This window comes from Babylonia areolata, chromosome 19 (genome assembly GCF_041734735.1).
Source record: "Babylonia areolata isolate BAREFJ2019XMU chromosome 19, ASM4173473v1, whole genome shotgun sequence".
Classification (NCBI taxonomy): domain Eukaryota; kingdom Metazoa; phylum Mollusca; class Gastropoda; order Neogastropoda; family Buccinidae; genus Babylonia; species Babylonia areolata.
In genome coordinates, this window is record NC_134894.1 from 2,605,015 (window position 1) to 2,625,014 (window position 20,000).

General features: G+C 51.0%; 2 protein-coding genes across 4 annotated transcripts in view; one reads left to right on the top strand and one right to left on the bottom strand.

Moving 5' to 3' along the window:
• LOC143294027 (uncharacterized) overlaps positions 1-10,414 on the bottom strand; it is an 11,265-nt gene extending 851 nt beyond the window's left edge. Inside the window, exons 1-2 of the mRNA XM_076605425.1 lie at positions 9,427-10,414; positions 1-1,198 (exon numbers count right to left, since the gene is read on the bottom strand). The exon at positions 1-1,198 is cut by the window's left edge and continues 851 nt beyond it. Coding sequence (XP_076461540.1) covers positions 530-1,198; positions 9,427-10,386 — 1,629 coding nt within the window. The 5' untranslated portion in view covers positions 10,387-10,414 and the 3' untranslated portion in view covers positions 1-529. The remainder of the gene's footprint in view (positions 1,199-9,426) is intronic.
• The window catches only part of LOC143293375 (DNA mismatch repair protein Mlh1-like), a 182,461-nt gene that overhangs the window by 27,789 nt on the left and 134,672 nt on the right, over positions 1-20,000 (top strand). The gene's annotated exons all lie outside the window — the stretch shown is intronic.

Consider the following 20,000-nt stretch of genomic DNA (forward strand, 5'->3'; position numbering starts at 1 on the left):
GGTTAGAACTGACTCACTCCATCGGCTTCCATCTTGTCCGCGTGAGAACTTAGCTGTTACTCTTGGAGGGTTTTTGTTCACTGAAGTCTCAGACAGGGCTTCGTTGTCATTCCCGAAGCCCTTCTGGTCACTGTCTGAAGCCCCAGTTAGGAGCCGACTTCAGTGTCCAAGCTTCCACGTGGTCCTCTAAACTGCACGTGAGAGCTTAGCTATTACTCCTGAAGGAGGTTTGTTCAGTGAAGTCCCAGCGAGGACTTCTTTGTCACTCCTGAAGCCGTTGAGGCCAGCCACTGTCTGAAGCCCCAGGCAGGAAGTGTTACTCTTGTGGCTTCCATCCAGTCCACGTGGGAATACAGCTGTTACTGCTGAAGGGGTTCTGTTCAGTTAACTCAAGTCCCAACCAGGGCTTTGTTGTAACTCCCGAAGCTTTGGGGCACCGGACATGAGAGGGCAGGGCAGGGCAGGGCATGAGAGGGCAGGGCAGGGCATGAGAGGGCAGGGCAGGGAGGGCAGGACACATGGCAGGATCTCAGACCTGGGAGGCGGCGTGGGCTGACCCAGATCCGAGGCCGTTCCCCCCGACGTGACACACCCTGCAGGAGGGCGGAGACGGCGGGTGCTGCCTCTCGTGCCGGCACGATGACCCCAGATCCCCGTTGCACGTGCCGTTGGCCAAGACCGCGTGGGTGACAAACTTCTGGTCCACCACCACCACCTCTTCTTCCTCCTCCGTCCCCCGCCGCTGATCATTCTGACTGAGCAGCCCCACGTCCAGGGACGTCTTCTTGAAGAGCGGGGCCCGGACCGGGTTGGGGTTGGGGTTCGAACCTTTCCTATGGGGAGGAGAATGAGGCTGACGGGAGCCCCTCCTCCCTCCGGAACCCCCACCACCCCCTGGCCCCAGTGCCTGTAGCGGCAGACTCTGGGTCTGCTGTCGCGGCAGCAGCATGCTGCTCCTCAGGCTGTCGATCCGTTTCTGCTGGCTGTCCCCTCGGCGGCAGCAGCAACAGCAGCAGCAGCGGGCGGTGAGGCCGCACTTGTGCGACAGGCGGCGGTAGCCCAGCTGCACGTCACGCAGGCGGAAGGCGTAGATGATGGGGTCGGCGAAGGAGTTGAGCAGCAGGAGGGCGTTGAGGTAACGGTTGGCGCGCAGGAAGGTGGCGTACATCCGGTGCACTGTCGTCCGGTCCACGTGCACCTGAAACACGGGGATGGCAGTGTGATGTACTGTATGGTGTAAATTGCACTGGCTCTTAGTGCTGCAGCCTTGGGGGCTGGTTGGCCTTTGGGGACCATCCCAACGCCGACTGTCCTAAAGCCCTCTTGGCCGAGAGAGTGGGGATGTAACTTGGGGCAAGACACTCTCCACTATAATCAAACCATAGCCCTGATAGTCGGGACAGCAGTTACCTCCTCTGCTGTTCTGATGGTCATAGTCGAAAACGACAGACTGTCATACTGTGCTGTGCTGTGTTGTACTTTGCTGTGCTGTGCTGAGTTGTGTTGTACTTTGCTGTGCTGTGTTATTATGTACTGTGTTGTACTGTGCTGTGCTGTACTGTGTTGTGCTGTGCTGTACTGTGCTGTGTTGTACTGTGCTGTACTGTTCTGTTCTGTACTGTTCTGTGTTGTGCTGTGCTGTGCTGTGCTGTACTGTTCTGTGCTGTGCTGTGCTGTACTGTGCTGTGTTGTGCTGTACTGTGCTGTGCTGTGCTGTGCTGTTTGTCATGGTCATGATGGTGATGATCATGTGAAATTGCACTTGCAAAGAAGAATGTGTACCCCCAAAAAGTGAAAATAAGCTCAAACAATGTGTTTATTTAACTGCATGTGGTTTGTATTTTTTGCTGTGAGAACAGGCGTCCTTCTAGAAGAGAGAAGTGAGTGGGGTAGGGTAATAGGGGGCAGGCGGGAGAGAGAGGCGCGCGCGCGCGCGTGTGTGTGTGTGTGCACTCACCAATAAGTTATGCATGACTGTGTGGTGTTTTTTAATTATTTTTTTTTATGCGGATGGCTGTGAGTGGATGCATGCTTGTGAAAGAGAGGAAAACCAACCCCACCCCCCGAACCCCCGCCGACCCCTCCCCCCCCTTCTTTTGATTTATGCATTGTCAGCGAGGCAAAACTGGGAACAAAGCACCAGTTCATCTTTCATGGCGCTCATCATTCAGCTGATCGCACCGGCCGTCGGGAGGTTTGATCAATGACTGAAAAAACAAAACAATATCGTCTGACTTACGAGAGACAACGGACTGCGGAAGTCGTTGATGTCAGTGACAGGACATTTGCCTGGAGCAAGGCAAGGCGAGCGATAAAACAAAACAAAAAAATGACAAGAGATGTTGGGACATTGAGTGAAGCCTGGTAGGGAAACATAACTCTGTCAGATCTGCGGATCCGCTCAGTTGTCTTCTCCTCCCCTGGGAAGGAATGGGAATGGGGGGAGAGGTGGGGGGGCGGGGGGTGGGGGTGGAAGTGAAGTAGGGTGTGAAGCGATCACACATCATCTTTGACTTGCTGATCTGAACAATAACAACAACAACATCATCATCCCCTTTTCCCCAGTCTTAAAAAGGTCAGTTTCAAGGAGGCGTAAAAGCGTGCGGATTGACCCATACACGCTTCACCACATCCGATGTAAAAACGAAAAACATTGATCCGTGTAATATATACGTATATATGCAAAATATACATCATTTTGGTGGTATTGTGAAGCGTGCAATTTGTGTTACTGTCAGGAGGGTGTGAGGTGGGGTGGAGAGAGAGAGAGGGGTGGGGGGGAGAGAGAGAGGGGGGGGGAGGGGGGGGAGCGGCGTGGGGACAGGGGAAAGCACTTGCCCTTCCAACGTCCTAACACAGCTGAGCAACCACGCCGCACAAATAGCTGGTCACTAATCTCCCTCGTTGGTGGTCGCGGTCCGAGCGCGAAGTACTGGCCTTTCCACACCCTGTGTGTGTGTTTCTGTCTGTGCGCGTGCATGCATGCGTGTGTATGTGCGCGCGCGCGTGAGGATGCGTGCTGACGTGATCCGGTAGTGGTGATAAGGGGTTGTGGTGGGGTGGTATCACACACAGAGGCAGGGTCCCCCATTAACTGTCCTCCTGCCACATGCTGACAGTGCCTGTCACACCGCACAGCTGGCTGGTCGTGTCTGTCCTGTCACAGCAGTCTGCTGTGTGAACACCTCTTCACACTCTGATCTACACACACACATACGCACGCGCACGCACGCTCGCACACACACACACACACACACACACACACACACACACACACACACACACACGAACACACACACACACACACACACACACACACACACACACGGATATCTACTTATTATATCTGTGTGTGTCCACCTGCCAATCTTTGTACTTCAGCGCGTGCGTTTGTGTGTATATGTGTGTGTGTGCGGGCGTGTGCGTGCGTATGTGTGTGTGTGCATACGTGTGCGTTTGTGTGCGCGCGCACGTGTGTGAGTGTTGGGTGAGACAGCTGACATGTATTTATCAGCACGGTCAATCTGCACGCCAGCCTGGTGCCTTCAGTGATACTGGTGACATCCGCCTGTAGATCATTACTGACTGGTCCGATCCGGATCGTCGGTGACAGTTTCACCTCGCCCTTTTTGCCCCTGTCCGTTTGTCTGTCTGTCTGTCTGTGAGCTGCATGTTTGTTTGTTGTTCATTGGTGTTCAGCATGCTATGACCTTGACCACTGGTGATTTAGATTTTTTTTTTTTTTAAATACTGTTTTGCCACGACCGATGCTTGTGATCAGATTAAATACCAGAGAGAGAGAGAGAGAGAGAGAGAGAGAGAGCAAATCCATACACGTGTCAGTGGCTATCTGAGGCATCGCTGATGGCGTCAAACGCGCGACTTGATGTAAGCCTTTAGGGCTCGATTGTTGGGATTTCGTTTTAGCTGCTCATCATCACTGAACTATCTCTGATCACTGACCCTTGACACTCCTGTGTGTGTGTGTGTGTGTGTGTGTGTGTGTGTGTGTGTGTGTGTGTGTGTGCTTTGTTGTGTTTGATTTGAGGGTATATATTGTAGTGTGTTGTGTCCATGTTACTGATGGAGCGATGTGCAGATCAGTGTGTTGACCGGCCTTGAACTGACAGCTGATCTGTACGTTGTTCGCTTTGATTTTTTATGTATAAACAGAGAGGGAGAGAGAGAGGAGGTTTTAACAGTTCAGTGACTGAAATTCGACTCCCCACCAATCCATCCCGGTCAGTTTGGTCACCACACAGCATGCTCACGTTTAACAGCTGGGTGTGAAAAGTCTCACTCCAGCCTTCACCTTTGACCCGACCTTTCCGTATGCGCGCGCATGTTATTTACATGGGAAACATGATGGCGCCGACAAGTAGATGCTTGCGATTGGTATGGTAGGCAACTTCTTCTTCTGCGTTCACTCGCATGCACACTCCGTTTTCGGGGGTGTACATGCTGGGTATGTTCTTGTATCCATAACCCACCGAACGCTGACACGGATTACAGGATCTTTAACGTGCGTATTTGATCTTCTGCTTGCATATACACACGAAGGGGGTTTAGGCACTAGCAGGTCTGCACATATGTCGACCTGGGAGATCGTAAAAATCTCCACCCTTTACCCACCAGGCGCCGTCACCGTGATTCGAACCCGGGACCCTCAGATTGACAGTCCAACGCTTTAACCACTCGGCTATTGCGCCCGGTAGGCAACATAGTGACAAGAACTGAAAAACCAGCAGAAAAGGCGATGTGGACAGTAAGGCGGGTCTCAGTCGTGCCGGACTCAACGACCTCCCTTACCACCCCCTCCCACACCCCCTCGCACCATCCCTTCCCCTATCCCCCCTTCCCCATTTTTTTCCAGCAGATATGGTGTAGCGTATACGGATAAGTCCGCACGCTTCAACGCCTCCTTGAAACTGAAACTGAAACACACGTGCGTACCTTGGTTAGTCGGTCACACACACACACACACACACACACACGCATGCACGCACGCAACACACACAGAGACACAGACACAGAGAGAGAGAGAGAGAAAACCACCTTTCTGGTCATTTTTGCGACTTGATAGCTGTGTACGTTTCAGCTTACACTGTATGTGATGGTGTTGGTAATGCTGGATGGCAGGAACATCATGTGCTGTAGCTTGTGTCGGTGAATCGGTCAAGTGCGCGCTTTGTATCACGTCCGTCAGGGGAGGCAGCCACGTGATGAACCACATCTAGTGGCACTCACTGCCCGTCCGACCGCAGAGGGACCATTCAGGGCTGGACCCCCGTTAGACCACGTGATGATGAAGCGCAAATCTGATTGGGCGGCAGCCGGGTGTGTTTCTTGGGACACATAACGGGAACCGACACCGTTTCTATCTTATCATGACGCCGCCAACATTGTTGAGGGCTGGTCTTGGGAAGTTCCAAGCCCGACTTTCCACCTCGGATGAAAAAAAAAATGATTGGTATCCAGCCTGGAAACCTGACGCGTCTGAGGACCCATAACTATCATTGCTCGGTCCTTCCAGAGATAATTCCCACTTTTGCCACAGACTGAGAAGACAGCCATCGTAACGGACTAGTGGTGTAAGTGTGTGTGTGTCAGACCTGAGCTTGACTGTACAGAGAAGAAAGCGGGTTTGCAGGTTGGTCCCATGCAGACAGACAGACAGATAGACACACAGGCAGACACACACACAGACTGGATGGAAGACAGAAAAAAACCGACGGGGAAAGGTCACACAGTAACGGACCAAATGAAGGAAGGGAACACAAAGATGGCATCTGCGCATCACTTCGTTTCCAGAGATGCAGGGCAATTATTCATCACGTGGAAGATCCGGGCGGCACACCCCCTCACCTCTCCGCTGTGGAACCCCATGAGGGGTGGTGGGTGAGGGGGGTGGGGGAACCGGGAGGACCTCTTGCCTGACAACGTCGGCATCAGCGGAAACTCAAACAGACAGGCTTGAACGTGAACTACAGTTGTTGTTTTTGTTGTTTTCCCTCAGGAACTTTTATTTATTATTTCATTCTGTTTTGTTTGGTCTGTTTTTCTTTTTCTTTTTTCTTTTTCTTTTAAGTTTATACTACGGACTACTGTTAGGTGTGTGTGTGTGTGTGATAGAAAGACAGACAGACAGACAGACAGATAGATAGATAGATAGATAGATTGGAAAATAGATACAATAGGTAGGTACGTACGCAGGCAGGCAGGCAAATAGGGAAGAAAAGATGTGGACAGATTTTCCGAACACTTTGCGACAGTATCAGCCATGGGCCTTTGACCAGTCAGTGATTGGAGTGGGTGACCGGATAAAGGGGATTTGTTGTAATGAAAGACTTCACCATTGGGGGAAACAGTGAAAGACTTCACCATTGGGGGAAACAGTGACAGACTTCACCATTGGGGGAAACAGGGAAAGAGAAAGACTTCACCATTGGGGGAAACAGGGAAATTGAAAGACTTCACCATTGGGGGAAACAGTGGCAAACAGTGAAAGACTTCACTATTGGGGGAAACAGTGGGAAACAGTGAAAGACTTCACCATTGGGGGAAACAGTGACAGACTTCACCATTGGGGGAAACAGTGACAGACTTCACCATTGGGGGAAACAGTGGCAAACAGTGAAAGACTTCACCATTGGGGAAAACAGCGAAAGACTTCACTGTTGGGGGAAACAGTGACAGACTTCACTGTTGGGGGAAACAGTGACAGACTTCACCATTGGGGGAAACAGTGAAAGACTTCACTATTGGGGGAAACAGTGAAAGACTTCACTATTGGGGGAAACGGTGCGAAAAGTGATGGTTAGCTTGGTATCTCGAGAAGACGTTTGTTTTACAAATCGATATCAAAAACCAACAAGCCCAACAGTGTGTGGAGCGGTGTGCCAGTCGGAAGGGTTATACGGGGCAGGGGTTAGTGCTGATCCTTGTGGGCGACAGGGTCAGGAAATGGTTTTAAAAAGTTTTGCTTTTTCATTTTGGGAAATCGGAAAATAAAAATTTTGACAACAATAACACAACAACAGCGACAGAACAAACAGAAAAAAACAACACCACCAAAAACCCCTCCATAAAAACCAACTGTTCAGCGTTTGTTGTGATTGACGGATAGTTAGACAGGCAGGTGGACAAACAGATAGACAGACAGACCGACAGATAGACCTACGGACCGACCAACGGAGAGATGTATGTATGTATGTATGAATGAATGAATGAGTGAATGGATGAATGAATGAATGACAGTCGTTTCAGACAACGACCGTCGGAACAGCAGAGGCTGCAACTGCTGTCCTGGCTATCCAGGCTGGAATTTTTTTTTTCTGATGGCGATGTTGATTTTTGGAGACTGCGGTCCCCCCCCCCCCCCACCCCACACCCCCTCCCCTTCGCTCCCCATGCCTCCCAGTCCTCCAAATAGAACTAATTTGTAAACCCGTATTGATTCTTATTCCTTGGCTGTGTTGAGGTCATGGGATGAGGTGGTTTGTGCTGCTGGTGAACTGTCAGTGGTGTGTATATCTGTCTGATCGTTGGAGTTTTACGTTTTTCTCCTCCACTCCCCCCCCCCCCCCCCCCCCCCCCCCCCCCCTCCATTTCTCTTTCCTCTAAATGGAAGTGGTTTCGTGATCATTGTTCCTTGGCTGTGTTGAGGTCGTGGACTAAAGTTGTTACTGCTGGTGGTATACTGTTGTCAACAGTTTCTCCCTTCCTCCTTCCTTCCTTTCCTTTCGTTCTTTCATTCATTCTCTTTTCCGTTCCTTCTTTCTTTCCCTCTAAATGAAACCAAAGGTGAAGACCTATTGATCTATATTTCTGGGCTGTGCTGTGGTCAAAGAAATGTGTTTATTGCTGTGGTGCGCGGTTAACAACGTGATTATATCTTTTTATTGTGTGGAGCTTTCTTTCTTTCTCTCCCTTTTTCGGTTTTTGTTTGTTTGCTTATTTTCTTTCTTTCTTTCTTTGCCTCTTTCTTCCTTTTTTTTTTTTTTTTTTTTTTTGTTTCTTTTTTTCTTTCTTCCGTTGGTACCCTCTCTTTCCTTTATTTTTTTTCTTTTTAGTCTTCTTCCATGCGTTTCTTTTTCCTCTCTTCCTCCCTCTCTGTTCCTCTCCTTTCGATTTTTTCCCATTATCTTTGTCTTTTTCTTCTTTTTTTTTTCTTTTTTTTTTTTTTTTTGGTGATATTTGATTGATTTATGAAGAGAGAGAGAGAGGGGTGATTTATGAAGAGAGAGAGGTGGGGAGTTCACCTAGAAGAGAGAGAGAGGTGGGGAGCTCACCTAGAAGAGAGAGAGAGAGGTGGGGAGCTCACCCAGAAGAGAGAGAGAGGTGGGGAGCTCACCTAGAAGAGAGAGAGAGAGGTGGGGAGTTCACCTAGAAGAGAGAGAGAGAGAGAGAGGTGGGGAGCTCACCTAGAAGAGAGAGAGGTGGGGAGCTCACCTAGAAGAGAGAGAGGTGGGGAGCTCACCCAGAAGAGAGAGAGAGAGGTGGGGAGCTCACCCAGAAGAGAGAGAGAGGTGGGGAGCTCACCTAGAAGAGAGAGAGAGAGAGAGAGGTGGGGAGCTCACCTAGAAGAGAGAGAGAGAGAGAGAGGTGGGGAGTTCACCTAGAAGAGAGAGAGAGGTGGGGAGTTCACCTAGAAGAGAGAGAGAGGTGGGGAGTTCACCTAGAAGAGAGAGAGAGGTGGGGAGTTCACCTAGAAGAGAGAGAGAGAGAGAGAGAGGTGGGGAGCTCACCTAGAAGAGAGAGAGAGGTGGGGAGCTCACCTAGAAGAGAGAGAGAGGTGGGGAGCTCACCTAGAAGAGAGAGAGAGGTGGGGAGCTCACCTAGAAGAGAGAGAGAGGTGGGGAGCTCACCTAGAAGAGAGAGAGAGAGAGAGAGGTGGGGAGCTCACCTAGAAGAGAGAGAGAGGTGGGGAGTTCACCTAGAAGAGAGAGAGAGGTGGGGAGCTCACCTAGAAGAGAGAGAGAGAGAGAGAGGTGGGGAGTTCACCTAGAAGAGAGAGAGAGAGGTGGGGAGTTCACCTAGAAGAGAGAGAGAGAGAGAGAGGTGGGGAGTTCACCTAGAAGAGAGAGAGAGAGAGAGAGGTGGGGAGTTCACCTAGAAGAGAGAGAGAGGTGGGGAGCTCACCTAGAAGAGAGAGAGAGAGAGAGAGAGGTGGGGAGCTCACCTAGAAGAGAGAGAGGTGGGGAGCTCACCCAGAAGAGAGAGAGAGAGGTGGGGAGCTCACCTAGAAGAGAGAGAGAGGTGGGGAGCTCACCTAGAAGAGAGAGAGAGAGGTGGGGAGCTCACCTAGAAGAGAGAGAGAGAGGTTGGGAGAGGTGTGGGGAGAGAGAGAGGGGGAGGAGCTGACTTGGATGGGGGAGAGGTGTGGGGGGAGAGATAGAGGGAGAGAGAGGGAGGTGGAGGCCTGACCTGGATGAGGAGGGCGATCTGGAAGAGGCAGGTGGGCAGCCAGCAGAAGACGAAGGTGCCGATGATGAGCAGCGTGGTGAGGAGCGCCTTCCGGTTCCGGGCGAAGTCCAGGCGGTTGGTGGCGCCGTTCCGGTACGTCCTCCTCACCTCCACGTAAATCCTGGCGTAGGTGTAGGTGATGACGAAGAAGGTGATGAAGGCCACAGCGAACACCAGGTACTCCCCCTGGTAGTCGGAGTACTGCACGTACTCACAGTAGTTGAGGTGGGCCGACACCTTGCGGAACTGCGACACGTCGGCCACGAAGACGGAGCACCCCCCAAGGAAGGCGACGGTCCAGATGAGGCAGATGAGCAGCGTGCCGTTGGCGCGGGAAAGGCGGGTTGGGTAGTGGAGGGGGTTCATGATGGCCACGTAGTGATCGAGCGCCATGGCCAGCAGGTTGAGCAGCGAGATGACGATGGCCATGGTGTTGAGGGCGAAGTGGAACGTGCTGACACAGGCGAACGCCAGGCGATCCTCTGGCGGGGCCCGCAGGTTGGGCGCGGCGTTGAAGACGCGGTTGAGCAGGTGGCTGAGCGTGCTGAGGCTGAGCAGGGCGTCCGAGGCCCCGAGGCTGACGACCAGCTTGAGGTGCGTGGTGAGGCGGCCCGCGGGGCCCAGCAGGGTGGCGGTGACGGACAGCAGGTTGGCCAGCAGGGACAGCGTGCACAGCGCCAGGCTCAGCAGCGCCACCGGCTGGGACAGCACCACGCGGGCACGCTCCGCGAGGCTCTGCACCTCCTCCGCCTTCCACACGCGGGAAAGGTTGTGCGCGTGCGACAGGCTGACCAGCTCCGTCACCATGGACGTCGTCAGGTCGCTCAGAGCCCCGGCCACGGCCAGGGTGGCGTTGACCCCCTCCCCCTCTCTTCCCCCGCCTCCACCACCCTGTGCGGCGTCCTCCGTCAGCATCTTCATCGTCCTCTGTCCTCGCTCCTGTCTTGTGTCTTCAGATCAGGCTGTGTGTCTGTGGGGCAGACAGGGAGAGGTTCATCTTCAGCTTGTTAAAGAAAGCTAACACACATGCAGGCAGGAAGAAAGAAAGGGCGGCGTTGCTGTCTGTGGCAGCCCCAGTTTCACACAGAGAAATCACACAGGCAGAGTTTCAGCGTCAGATTGTGAAACAAAATAGTACACCTGCAAAGGGGAAAAAGAAAGAAAAAAAAAAGTGGTGCTTCACCGTAGCGACGTGCTGTCTCCAGGCAGGATGTGGGACAGTCTGAATTCCACACAGAAATCTGTTGTGACAACTTGATCAATAAATAAATAATGAAAAATAAATATTTGATAATAAAACACAAACAGGTAGATCAGTGAATTGATAAATGCTTGAATGAATAAATAAATAAATAAATAGAATAACACTAATGCTGCTGCTGCTGCTGCTACTACTACTACTACTACTACTACTACTACTACTACTACTACTACTACTACTACTACGCTGCTGCTGCTGCTGCTGCTGCTATTAGTAATAGCGTTAATGATACAGCACAGTAAAAACAGATGAACGATGCATTATTTATCGACCATTAAAAGTGGTCAGTGTGAATGACTGGGTGGTGAATACAGTGGTCAGTGTGAATGACTGGGTGGTGACTACAGTGGTCAGTGTGAATGACTGGGTGGTGAATACAGTGGTCAGTGTGAATGACTGGGTGGTGAATACAGTGGTCATTGTGAATGACTGGGTGGTGACTACAGTGGTCAGTGTGAATGAGTGGTGACTACAGTGGTCAGTGTGAATGACTGGGTGGTGAATACAGTGGTCAGTGTGAATGAGTGGTGACTACAGTGGTCAGTGTGAATGACTGGGTGGTGACTACAGTGGTCAGTGTGAATGACTGGGTGACTACAGTGGTCAGTGTGAATGACTGGTGACTACAGTGGTCAGTGTGAATGACTGATTGGTGACTACAGTGGTCAGTGTGAATGAGTGGGTGGTGAATACAGTGGTCAGTGTGAATGACTGGGTGGTGAATACAGTGGTCAGTGTGAAGGACTGGTGAATACAATGGTCAGTGTGAATGACTGGGTGGTGACTACAGTGGTCAGTGTGAATGACTGGTGACTACAGTGGTCAGTGTGAATGACTGGGTGGTGAATACAGTGGTCAGTGTGAATGACTGGGTGGTGACTACAGTGGTCAGTGTGAATGACTGGGTGGTGACTACAGTGGTCAGTGTGAATGACTGGGTGGTGAATACAGTGGTCAGTGTGAATGACTGGGTGGTGAATACAGTGGTCAGTGTGAATGACTGGTGACTACAGTGGTCAGTGTGAATGACTGGGTGGTGAATACAGTGGTCAGTGTGAATGACTGGTGACTACAGTGGTCAGTGTGAATGACTGGGTGGTGACTACAGTGGTCAGTGTGAATGACTGGTGACTACAGTGGTCAGTGTGAATGACTGGTGACTGCAGTGGTCAGTGTGAATGACTGGGTGGTGAATACAGTGGTCAGTGTGAATGACTGGGTGGTGAATACAGTGGTCAGTGTGAATGACTGATTGGTGAATACAGTGGTCAGTGTGAATGACTGGGTGGTGAATACAGTGGTCAGTGTGAATGACTGAGTGGTGAATACAGTGGTCAGTGTGAATGACTGGGTGGTGAATACAGTGGTCAGTGTGAATGACTGGGTGGTGAATACAGTGGTCAGTGTGAATGACTGGGTGGTGAATACAGTGGTCAGTGTGAATGACTGAGTGGTGAATACAGTGGTCAGTGTGAATGACTGGGTGGTGACTACAGTGGTCAGTGTGAATGACTGGTGACTACAGTGGTCAGTGTGAATGACTGGGTGGTGACTACAGTGGTCAGTGTGAATGACTGGGTGGTGAATACAGTGGTCAGTGTGAATGACTGGTGACTACAGTGGTCAGTGTGAATGACTGGTGAATACAGTGGTCAGTGTGAATGACTGAGTGGTGAATACAGTGGTCAGTGTGAATGACTGGGTGGTGACTACAGTGGTCAGTGTGAATGACTGGTGAATACAGTGGTCAGTGTGAATGACTGGGTGGTGAATACAGTGGTCAGTGTGAATGACTGGGTGGTGAATACAGTGGTCAGTGTGAATGACTGGCTGGTGAATACAGAAATCAAGTCAGCCACCATACAGACCCCGGTCCGACGACCAGAGGTCAACCAGAATTTCCCATGGCGCTTTCTCTGATGTCCGCCGCTGTTTCTGCGTGTGTGTGTGTGTGTGTGTGTGTGTGTGTGTGTGTGCGCTGTGTTCACGCGCTTGTAATGCACGTGTGTTGTGATGAAGATGTAATGATAACTGGCAGCAGGCTCACTGTGTGTGCACCTGTTCCTAACGAACCTACGGGTTGATCGGCAGGCCTGCTGGGGCCATTGTGTATAATGACGTGTGCGTAGCTTGCAGGATACCGCCAGATAATTACACACAGAAAGAGGGAGCGAGGGGGAGTGGAGGGCGGGGGGTGGGGTGGGGGGAGTCCCCAACCCATTATTTGCACAAGGGCTCCTCCCTCTCCCCCACGTCCTTTTTTCTCCACCCCTCCACCCCGCCCACCTCTTCCATTCCCCTCCCCTCCCACGTGGTCAGTGCCCGTCCTTCCCTGCTCTCACTTTTACTCCTGTCCTGCCGTCTGTTGGTCATTCTGCTCAGGCGTTCAGTCATTGTCAGTCACTGATCATCGTCATCATCGTCATCATCATCATGGGTGTCATTATCAGCGGTTGTCAGAGCGTGTTTGGCGCTGTCATGTGGGTCTGGTGTCAGGGTGGTGGTCACACCCCGACACACCCCAACACCAGACCCACATGACAGCACTGTGACCACCACCCCAACACCAGACCCACATGACAGCACTGTGACCACCACCCCAACACCAGACCCACATGACAGCACTGTGACCACCACCCCAACACCAGACCCACATGACAGCACTGTGACCACACTGACACCAGACCCACATGACAGCACTGTGACCACACTGACACCAGACCCACATGACAGCACTGTGACCACACTGACACCAGACCCACATGACAGCACTGTGACCACACTGACACCAGACCCACATGACAGCACTGTGACCACACTGACACCAGACCCACATGACAGCACTGTGACCACACTGACACCAGACCCACATGACAGCACTGTGACCACACTGACACCAGACCCACATGACAGCACTGTGACCACACTGACACCAGACCCACATGACAGCACTGTGACCACCCCAACACCAGACCCACATGACAGCACTGTGACCACCACCCTGACACCAGACCCACATGACAGCACTGTGACCACCCCAACACCAGACCCACATGACAGCACTGTGACCACCCCAACACCAGACCCACATGACAGCCCTGTGACCACCACCCTGACCACCCTGGTCACAGTGTTGTCATGTGGGTCTGGTGCCGGGGTGGTCACAGCTGTCATGTGGTGGTGGTTCAGCAGTGGATAGCTGTCTTCGGCCTATGACAGTGGGTCTTGTTTCTTTGTTTCTTTGTCCCCTGTCTCTTCTGTTACTGGCAAGCACACACACACACACACACACACACACACACACACACACACACACACAGAGAGAGAGAGAGAGAGAGGCAGGCAGGCTAGACAGACTCCGGAATCCAGATGAAGGAACGATCGTAAGTCGTCAGAGATGGAGACAGGAAGGGGGAGGGGGGCGTGGGGTGGGGAGGGGGTGTGTGGGAGGCAGAGGATTTGACAAACGAGGGATTTATCAAGACCCAATTTCCTGTTGCTTATGCATGGATCAGTGCTTTAGCTGATGCGAATGCACACATGTACATGCTACAAACTGTCTGTCTGTCTGTCTCTCTCTCTGTCTCTCTGTGTGTCTCTGTCTGTCACTCTCTCCCTGTATGGTTGATACTGCTGTCAGTATTGATTTGCTAAGAAATGGGAACGTAATACTAATTCATTGATCCCCCCACCCCCACCCCCCCCTTCACTTCATGTCCTGATCAGCTGAAGGCAATAACAATGTCGTCTGCCCTCTCTACTATCTGCTCTCTCTCTCCCTCCCTCTCTCTCCCTCCCCCTCTTTGCGACACACACACACACACACACACACACACACACACACACACACAAGGAGCAATACACAGAGAGAAAGAAGCGCAGTCAATGGTATCGAGTGAAGGAAGATGTGGTTTTTGTGGCGAAGTGATGGCGGTCCAGCCCAGCTGACAGACCACAAAATTGGACAGTCTGTCAAGATTCCTTGGTCTTCTTTCCTCTTTTCAAGGACTCGGGTGACGGGAAAAGACATTTTGTTGGTGGGTTTTTTTGTTGGTTTTTTTTCCGTTTTTTATTTGTTGTTGTTGTTTTTGGTTTCTTTTTCTTTTCTTTTTTGAGACGGAGGGGATGTGGGGAGGAGAGAACCCAAGACAAATAAATGGGCGGGAGGGAGGAGGGACGGGAGAGAGAGAGGGGGGGAGGTGGTGGGAGGGATAAAGATTAATGGTGTGGATTTGTACAACAATCACAATCCATTAATTCGCCATTCCAGAAATGGATGCACGCGTCAACACACACACACACACACACACACACACACACACACAACACACACAACACACACACAGACACACACACACACACACACACACACACACACACACACACACGCACAACACACACACACACACACAACACACACACACACACACACACACACACACACACACAAAGGCTGCATGTTCTTTATTTTTCCGGTAATTATGTCTACAGCTTGAAAACTGGGAAGGCACGTTTTGTTTTATTCGTGTACATACCATTTAGTGTGTGTGTGTGCGTGTGGGAGACGGTTTGTCCATTGGCACTTTGGGTGTTGTTGTTTTTTTTTTGTGCTTTTTGTGTTTTGTTTTGTTTTTATTTGTTTTGGTTTTTAATGTGTTGTGTGCAATGTATGATGGTTGTTTCTCACGATTCCCCTGGCAATAGATTATGGTTATACAAGGGGAGTGGGGGTGGAGGGAGGGGGCCCCCTGTCTAAAAGCATGGGATCGTTATTTGTGAATGTGTGGATAAAGTTTTTGTTTGTTGTTGTTGTTTTGAACTTGGTGTGGGCGATAAGCACGACGGGCAGGATATTAGGTGGTCAGCTCCACCGGCTGATCTCGGGGGATTGTTTTGTGTCGATGGTTCCTGATGTTCTGCCTGCCATTCTGCCCTCCCTCCCTCCCATCCCCATTACCCAGCCCGAGCTCCTGCTGTTTTACTCTTTTATCTATTCGTTTGATTTATCTAGTTATTTATTCTTTTATTTATTTATTTATTTTATTTTTTTTGAGTGGGGATGACTTTGACTTCGACGTGTTTTTTGTTGTTGTTGTTGTGTGTGTGAACAATCCTTTATGGGGTTTTTTTTTGTATTTTTGTATGAAACAATTTCAGTCCGTTTGTATATATATATATATATATATATATATATATATATATATATATATATACATGCACACAGATATATATATATATATAGAGAGAGAGAGAGAGAGAGAGAGTATCGTGGCTATGTGCGTTCATACAATAGAAGCAGTATTACACAGAACAAAACATCACAATACAATACAGTATAATACAACAGCACAGTACGGTAGATGACAATACAGCATACTGTTATACAGTACAGAACAGTGCAGTACAGTACAGTACAGTGTATACAGTACAGCACAGTACACTACGGTCCCGCGCAATACAGTAAAATGCAGTTCACAATAATGTAGCTGTTCAACACAATATAGTCCAGTACAACGCAACACAGTACGACACTGAGTTCAGTACAACACAGAATAACACAGCACAGTACAGCACAGAATAACACAGCACAGTACAGCACAGAATAACACAGTACAGCACAGAATAACACAGCACAGTACAGCACAGAATAACACAGCACAGTACAGCACAGAATAACACAGTACAGCACAGAATAACACAGTACAGCACAGAATAACACAGCACATTACAGCACAGAATAACACAGCACAGTACAGCACAGAATAACACAGCACAGAATAACACAGCACAGTACAACACAGAATAACACAGCACAGTACAGCACAGAATAACACAGCACAGTACAGCACAGAATAACACAGCACAGTACAGCACAGAATAACACAGTACAGCACAGAATAACACAGCACATTACAGCACAGAATAACACAGCACAGTACAGCACAGAATAACACAGCACAGTGCAGTGAAGTGCACCGTCTGACCAACAGTCATCAGAGTCCAGACAGACACACACACACACACACACACAGAAGTGTGGGGGTAATGGTACGTCAGACGGGTCAGTGTCAATGGCGTGAGAGAGTGTCATTCTCAGTGCTCGGAATTCTCATTATTTCTGAATGGCTCTTAAATGCAGACAACTATGTCCGGGGCTTCGGTAACTCTGCGAGTGCGTGTGTATGACTGTGTGTCTCTGTGTGTACGTGTGTGTGTGTGTGTGTGTGCATGCGTGCGCGCGCGCACGTGTGTGTGTTTGTTATTTCAGTTTTCATTATTTTTTTTCAGCGATAAATTATTTGTAAACTGTTCAGCTCTGCCTTTCATGTTTTATGTTGTTGGTTTTTGGTTTGGTTTTTAATCCCGAATCAACAACGCACTGACGCAAGTTGAAAAAACAAGAAGAAGAAAAAAGAAAGAAAAAAAAAGGAAAGAAAAAAAAGCGCGCAACCATGAGTGCTTAAATTAGGCAGGGCGGCAGACGAAAATCAGATAATCACGTCCGACTGAAATAAATGATGTATTTCTGTATTTCTAGCCACTAGAAAGATGATTAGGGCAATCATGACAGATGTCCATACATTGAATAAAACAGCTGTAAGAGGGATAAACCCACACGTGCACATGCGCGCGCGCACACACACACACACACACACACACACACACACACACACACACACACACACACACAGTGAAACAACCTGTCACCCATCCTCACGGACACTTCGTTGAAGCTCTCCCTGGCTCAGCATACTGGCTCGGCGAAGAACACTGTCACTATCATTATCAGGATCAGTTACTCAAGGAGGCGTCACTGCGCTCGGACAAATCCATATACGCTTCACCACATCTGCCAAGCAGATGCCTGGCCAGCAGCGTAACCCAACGCGCTTGACAAGTGACCAGCAGTACCACGTGTACCTAGTTTAATTTGAACCCTGTAGATCCAAGTTCTGTCTGAGCCACGAGCCACCCGAACCATCACACCCAGTTAGCTCAGCGGACTCCACGGGGCTGTCCACGTTCCTCAAACCTCAGTCCAGGCCAGGGAAGAAGAAGAAGACTGGCACCACACAGTCGAGGATCTTCACGGACTTCGCAGTCTTTGGAAGTATTGCTCAAATTTCCCGACAAACACTGCGGGTGTCTGTATTTCTCGGACCTGGTTGACGTCGGGATGATTAGGATTATTGTGGAATAAATCATAGATCTACAGAGCCTGCGTCGTGAGCACCCTTCTGTATGGCAGCGAGTCCTGCACTTTGCGTGCCCGACAAGAGCGAAAGCTCAATGCGTAGCCTCCGACGCATTCTGAACATCACCTGGCAGGACAAGATCCCAAACAACACTGTCCTGGAAAGAGCTGGATGCACCAGCATGTACACGCTGCTGAAACAGAGACGTATGCGCTGGCTCGGGCATGTCGTGCGCATGGACGACGGACGGATCCCTAAAGACCTCCTCTACGGAGAACTTGTGCAGGGAAAACGTCCCACAGGCAGACCACAGCTGCGATTCAAAGACATGTGCAAGAGGGACCTAAAAGCCTTGAACATCGACCAGAACAACTGGGAAGCAACAGCCCTCGAACGGTCAGCCTGGAGACAGACTGTGCAGAAAGGTCTTTCCAAGTTCGAAGAGACACTCGCTCAGCAGCACGAGGAAAAGAGAATGAGAAGAAAGGCTGCAGCCCAGGCAGACAGACCAGCGTCAGACTTCATCTGTGCCCTCTGCCACAGGGACTGTCATTCCCGCGTCGGACTGGCCAGCCACACCCGACGCTGTACCAGAATAAACACCTAGAGCTCAACTCCATAGTCTTCCGAGACTGAAGGATGACTATATGACTATAAATCATAGAGTATGGCCTGGTGACGAAGTGCTCAGCGTGATGTGACCCCAGTAGCAGCTTTGTCGTCATCCTCATTCGTCATCCACACAGACAGAATGAGTTCCAGATTCTGTGGTTTTTCATGCCCTGCTCTCATGGTGACCTCAGTGTAGACCCCCTCAGCTTCCACGCTTGGGTTGAGGTCCTTGTTTCGGTGTCGGCAGTCATGGTATGGGCTGTCCTTAGAGGAACGTTGTGGTGGTCTCCGCTCAGTGTCGGCAGAGTCATGGTGTGGGCTGTCGTTGGAGGGACGGTGTGGTGTGGGCTGTCCTTAGAGGAACGTTGTGGTGTGGGCTGTCGTTGGAGAGACGTTGTGGTGTGGGCTGTCGTTGGAGGGACGTTGTGGTGTGGGCTGTCGTTGGAGGGACGTTGTGTGGGCTGTCGTTGGAGGGATGGTGTGGGCTGTCGTTGGAGGGACGTTGTGGTGTGGGCTGTCGTTGGAGGGACGTTGTGTGGGCTGTCGTTGGAGGGACGGTGTGGTGTGGGCTGTCGTTGGAGGGACGTTGTGTGGGCTGTCGTTGGAGGGACGTTGTGGTGTGGGCTGTCGTTGGAGAGACGTTGTGGTGTGGGCTGTCGTTGGAGGGACGTTGTGGTGTGGGCTGTCGTTGGAGAGACGTTGTGTGGGCTGTCGTTGGAGGGATGGTGTGGGCTGTCGTTGGAGGGACGTTGTGGTGTGGGCTGTCGTTGGAGGGACGTTGTGGTGTGGGCTGTCGTTGGAGGGACGTTGTGGTGTGGGCTGTCGTTGGAGGGACGTTGTGGTGTGGGCTGTCGCTGTCGTTGGAGGGACGTTGTGGTGTGGGCTGTCGTTGGAGGGACGTTGTGGTGTGGGCTGTCGCTGTCGTTGGAGAGACGTTGTGTGGGCTGTCGTTGGAGGGACGTTGTGGTGTGGGCTGTCGCTGTCGTTGGAGGGACGTTGTGGTGTGGGCTGTCGCTGTCGTTGGAGAGACGTTGTGTGGGCTGTCGTTGGAGGGACGTTGTGGTGTGGGCTGTCGCTGTCGTTGGAGGGACGTTGTGGTGTGGGCTGTCGTTGGAGGGACGTTGTGGTGTGGGCTGTCGCTGTCGTTGGAGGGACGTTGTGGTGTGGGCTGTCGTTGGAGGGACGTTGTGGTGTGGGCTGTCGTTGGAGGGACGTTGTGGTGTGGGCTGTCGTTGGAGGGACGTTGTGGTGTGGGCTGTCGTTGGAGAGACGTTGTGTGGGCTGTCGTTGGAGGGATGGTGTGGGCTGTCGTTGGAGGGACGGTGTGGTGTGGGCTGTCGTTGGAGGGACGGTGTGGCGGTCTCCGCTCAGTGTGTCTGAGCGATTATTGTCGTCGGTTGGGAGCTTGGACAGTGGTGGGTGGTGTGCCGCGTTTGTTGTCATTACAGGCATGTTTCTCCTTCAGT